Source organism: Styela clava, chromosome 3, assembly GCF_964204865.1.
Source record: "Styela clava chromosome 3, kaStyClav1.hap1.2, whole genome shotgun sequence".
Lineage (NCBI taxonomy): Eukaryota > Metazoa > Chordata > Ascidiacea > Stolidobranchia > Styelidae > Styela > Styela clava.
In genome coordinates this window covers 19,735,714-19,741,653 of record NC_135252.1, presented here as the reverse complement: position 1 = coordinate 19,741,653, position 5,940 = coordinate 19,735,714, and the positions used below count along the sequence as shown (strand labels likewise).

The window sequence follows — 5,940 nt, the reverse complement described above, 5'->3', positions numbered from 1 at the left end:
TTGCCGCTATATGTTAATCAAGAGCTATGATTGCGTTGCGTTGCGGACATTCTTGAATAACATTCGAATAGGGAAGCTGATCGCGTTAGCATGTCTTTCGCTGGATCTACTCTAATAGACATTTCAGTCAACTTGTATAATTTGTATGCTTGCTTTATTTATGCAATATCAATAAACACTACAACATACTTGAGTGTAGCCTACATAGAAGGGCTTGGAAGTGTTTGTATGAAGAGCCTAATCTTTTTCAAACTTGATCTAGCGAGATCACGAATAAAAATATTTAAAACGGTGCACTCGCAAAAGTACATGAGCAGATTGGTGAACACTGGACTTTCTACTAAAATTGGTATTATTGTCAATAATTAAGTTAAAATGCTTTAACTGAAACTAGAACCAAGTATTCTATAAAAGGAAATGTGTCGAGCAATGAGTTCGCAAATCAGAACGGACAGCTTTCGAGTTCAATTTTTTGTCCAACAAAAAATTCCCAACATCTTCCCAGACCTTCCTTAAAGCAATATAATGTCGTGTACAGTATATAGGAGCAATAGACGACTAGTTAAAGCGTGTAAACCTGGTGTGTATTAAAACGACAAAGAGTTTTGGAGTTTGGAAATTCTGCATCAGAGTATGCAAGAGTTTTATCTTCACCGAATCGGCAGCCATAACTTAAAAACATTGGGCAATAGGGACAAAAAGAGGTCACTTCGCTCATTGTGGGACTGTTCCGTATGTCGGTGACGTTTAACAATTAATATTTGCTCAGTCTATTTATAATGAAATGTGTCCTAAGCGCACGTACGGAATGAACGAAGTGTGGTATTTGGAAATTATACTGCTCTAGCATGGATACCAGATAATATTTTGTTTTCAAGGTATTGGTCTGATAAAAAAATCCATCTATTGCATTCGACTTATAAAATAATATATTTTATTCATAACCATAGAAATACTGAAAGTTATTTGGGAAAGCGACGAATATTCGTCTATCGTTAATTTCACTGTATTTTTCACTCGTTTCTGCCATTTCTGACCGCGTTGGATGAGCTGTAATCATTGTCGAGTCGTCCATTCAACTGAAACTTTTTTTGCAGTTTTATTCGCAGTTTTATTTACCAAAGTAACCCAAATCACATCAGTCAAAATCACCCAAAGCGTGTGGATGTGTGCTACACAGAGTTTCCCAAACTTTTTGGGCCGCGGACCCCTATTTAAGCACTTACTGTGCCAAGGACGTATATGTACTTCATTTGACAAATATCGTTCAGTGCCACGAACGTATCTATACGCCACTCAAAAAAGAAAAGGGGAAAATATAGAAGAAGTTCAGGTTGAACGCGGCCGTTTTTTTCTCTTTTTTGTTACGAAGGTGGGGGAATGTATGACGTAATCTATTATAACGCATCATTTGAATTTCACTGTGATGGAAGTAGCGTCTGCCATTTACTAAACTATCAACGTATCTAGCATGCCCAGCGTACATATATATTACCCGTAGATTATGGGGGAAAGGTATATCGAGACCAATTGACACCTGGTTTCAACTTCTTCCGATAAAATGATTAATAGATGTGCGAGATCAACTTATCAAACACAATCAATTTGTAAATGCACCTAAAATCGCATAATTTGTACTAGTAGACAGACGGAAGCAACCCACATGATGTGTCACACCCTACAAAGATTAGATAATTTACACATCAGTGGCATACTACGTTTGATTGTTGATAGTTCGTCATTATCGAATATATCAAAAACAGTGACGAACTGTTTTATTACAATTAGTTGTAATTCAACTACATTCGCATACGCTTGATGTTTCTAAGTGACCGAAAACCGATGACATCACTTGGTTCACCACTTCTCGGACCAAACGAAAAAATAAATACGAGAGAGAATAAATAGGAGAGAAGCTCTCTCGTTTTCATCGTGGCACTCGAGGGTAAAAATGAAAAACCCGACCTTGGCACGGATAGTATAGCTGTATCAATATCTGTGCCGAACCAACAAGGAAGGGTAATGTTTTATTTACAACACAATAACGTAAACGACATTGATGTGATGGCAGAGGTTGCTACTCACTGCACAATTTAGCAATTCTGGGAGCAATTTGTGACAAGCAAACTCGTAGGTCCGACCATACCGCAAGTCTCAACTTGTATTTTGTCATATTGGTGAGAGCTGAAAATGCTGCCTCACACATGCAGGTCGTTGCAAGAGGCAATACAATTTTGTTAGCCCTTTCTAATAGCAATGAATATCAGTCCGCAACGCTCAACCAAAACGTTGCAATGGGTTTTTGATTAAAATCAATCACTAAAGATCGATCAAACTCTTTCAATATCGTTGCGTACCCCCTGTGCAGTCATCACATACCCCTAGGGGTCCGCGGGCCGCAGTTTGAGAAACTCTGTGCTAAAGGACACTGGTTATCACATATAAGTATTGACGAGTCATATTTTCTTTCTTGATTCGGCTTCAATTGACAATTTTCACTTTTGAAAAGAAATATTCACACAGGTTGTTGCTATTGTCGCTGTAACATTTATTGCCATGTACCCTAAAATTGAAATCGACAGCCATAACTAAAAAACATTGCCACCTTCGAAATTAGTGTCAAAAAGAGGTCAGTTACCTTGCTCATTGTGGGACTGTTCCATATGCCAGTGACGTTTAACAATTAATATTTGAACAGTTTATTTATAACCTTCACAATGAAATATATCTTAAACGCACGGATGGAATGAACAAAGAGATTTTTCGAAATTGTACTGCTCTCACCTAGAGTTACGTTATTGAAGAGTTTTTAAGGTTAGACCTAATGACGAACTTGTCCGTCAGATTTGACTTTTGAGTAAGATACTATTGTTCATAGACTATAGACTCAAAATTAACATTCCTGACGATAATGAGCCAGCTGAATCCACCCAGCCGTGGAGTCATCCATTCATGATTTAATTGAATCTTTTTTTTTGCAGTTTTATACGCAAAACGCCAATATGGTCAGTATGTTATATATATCATCGATACTTATTTTGTCCGCCACAACTGTATATGGCTCGGGCGATTCTAAAGCCGATTTGAATTCGATTTTGTTGGCTACAGAAAATTTGTCGGACAAGATGGAAATGTTGCTGCAAGAATTCAAGGATTTGAAACAATATTCCATCGAAAATAAAGCGAAAATTTACGAAATGCATGGTAAGTAAATAGTGAAGTTGTGGTATAAGGGGTTTTCTTACTTATTGAGTATACAAAAACAGAACAAAAATCATTTTGGCAGTTAAAAGTCAAGTAGTCAATATTAGCCGCATATCAGGTTGCAGTTAAAACGCGAATTGATCCTGAAGAAATGGTGAATAGAGAATCTTTTCCAAGTAACGATAAATTGGCGTATCAAGTAGAATCATGATCATTAAAATCTGTAGATTTCTGTGTCGCATCGTCCTAACCGTTAGGAATGCGCTCGCTGTTACAGGCAAAAAAAATTCTGTGATAAATTACTCAATTAGTTTTTATTATTTATAATTTAAATTTCAAGTTTTCAACATTAACTGCCGGGTTGGTCATAGTTGGAAACGCGACTTGAATAAAAAAGATGGCGATTAAAGGACTCAATCGACATTTTATCCGACCCAAAGTAATGACTCGTCAAGTAGAACTACATTTCGTTGGAGGTTTTTATATGTCATCTCTGTATTCCTGCACCATACAGGTTTATGTCCAGTGAGATACAACAACAAATGCTTCTTTGGCATATTCGACTACGATGCACACCCTACCTATGAAATCGCGGAGGTTCTTTGCGACGAAAAAGGCGCGAAATTGGCAAACATATACTCTGAGGAACATATGGAAGCATTAGGAAATTATATCAGACCTTACATCGTGCTCTCGAAGGGGAAATCATATCGTATACTCGTATATACAGGAATGGAATTTGACCCGGGAGTAAGACTCTTATATTAGTACCTTTTCCTTTGATAGTCGAGGATTCGGGAGCAAAAGTATATGTTATATATCACGTATTTCATATCACGAATTCCAATATGATATTTGATGTCAACAGTTAAAATTACCCAAAATAAATTCTACTACGTGTAGAAATTAACAAATTCCGTCAGTCAGTTATTCGTCGTCACAAATAAAAAAACAAATGCTCAAACAATGGTACAGAAAAAATAATATACTTTAATGTGTTTAATGTGAAAATAACTGCATTTGCTTTAAACATTGACTATGCAATAGTCGCGATGGTGAACACATTTTGACTATAATACTTAAATTATTGGGAAACTTAACAGCAAACGCAAAACATAATATAATGAAAAAGAAAGACGACTCGAAAATAAATTTATAGAAAAGAGATATTTATTTTGAGAAATGTACATGTTACAATGTAGAAATACAATTAAATATTATTTCAAGATTATTTAAATGCTTCGGTTTCGCTACATTGTAGATAATAAATCTGCTCATTAAAATGTAACATTAAATCTCGCCAAAACCTGTTCAGACCGGAGTCATCACTCTCACTGACGGCACTCAATCTGACCTCGACCATTGGCTCCCAGGACATCCGAGATACGAGCCTGGCCGAACTACAATGTTATTGTATGCAGGTAGACTTGGAGAGACACCCGAAGTAGCTATTTTAGATACATATACGTATTACGGCGAAGAAGGTGCACTCTGCGAAATAGATCTTGCTTAACTCAGATAAACTATTGCTAATATAATGAATAAATCGAGAAAACATATTAATTCACGGCTCTAAAAAACTAATCTAATGAGTACAACCTAATTTGTTAAATCAATTCGTCATTTTATTAATTTACAGTCTGTTTTCATTATCTTGATGCTGGGGTGTGCAACAGGCGGCTCGTGGGCCAAAACCAGTGACGCCAAGCTTTTAATGTGGTCCTTATCAACACTCAATTTCCCCCCATCAAGCATAAAATCCTAATCCGAAAGTTTTAAAAGCCGCTCACAAACTATGCGATAACTCGGAATTTCAAGCGTCGCACTGAAATTTATTTGGTTTATTTTGTTGTTATATTTGGTTATATGGTTAAATGTTTCAGAGAGAGATTTGCACACCCCTGTCTTAAGGTGTTTGGGTTGGTGAAATGGTGGGTATTTGACTTATTACTGTGTTTAGTTTTACGATAGGTAATCAGTGGTTCTCAAAAACTTTTTGTGTTGTCGCCCCTTTACAGTACTTTTAACATTATCATCCCCCTTCCCCAATACAATGGAACGTAAAGTTTCAAACAAATTTATTGCATAGCCGAATCAACTAACAGCAGTAGACTTATAATGGTTCATCGTGTTTTAATAAGTTTAAACATGTTCTTTTAATATTTGAAGACATTTTGATCAGGTGAAATCTCATCATCCCGTCTGCTGAAATAAAGACGATTTTAGCGATATTAGAAATCATCAAATCTGAGATGTTCTTGCAACACCGCCTACTTTGAGAATCGTTGGTCTAAATATTCAACTCTTACCAAAATTTATTATGTATCGTTTCTTGCTGCAATGTTTGTGTTTCATCAGTTTGCAATGTTTGGTTTAAATCAGTTCGAAGCTATTAAAATTGTGTCGGGTGTGAAATGTAAATTCAAATAAATCTAAGTGGTGAATTTCATTTCATAGAATTTAAAATAATTGGAATAAATTTTAGGCCAGCTTTTCTGACTAGTTCATTACTTTGTGTACATGTAGATTTGGGGGCTTACACGGAGTGGCTATTCCAAGTACGTCCCTGCACTCTGCTTTAGGTGGATAGTAGCCTATTTCGTGAGATTAAGCTTAATGATTCAGAGAAGCTTATTATACGTATTGATTGATATAAGCAATGGTGGGAGTCAGAGGGTTTGCGCGAAACCGTTCTTGGAATACCCCGGTCATCAGCGAACCCATGTTCATGTTTTT

The 5,940-nt window shown here is 36.4% G+C and overlaps 1 protein-coding gene across 1 annotated transcript; it reads left to right on the top strand.

The window, feature by feature from the left end:
- Positions 1-3,052: 3,052 nt before the first annotated feature.
- On the top strand, positions 3,053-5,575 carry LOC120343428 (uncharacterized). The gene is made up of 3 exons (XM_039412595.2): positions 3,053-3,204; positions 3,719-3,954; positions 4,520-5,575. The coding sequence occupies exons 1-3, from the start codon at positions 3,126-3,128 to the stop codon at positions 4,715-4,717; spliced, it is 513 nt and encodes a 170-aa protein (XP_039268529.2). The 5' UTR covers positions 3,053-3,125; the 3' UTR covers positions 4,718-5,575.
- The last annotated feature ends 365 nt before the right edge of the window (positions 5,576-5,940 follow it).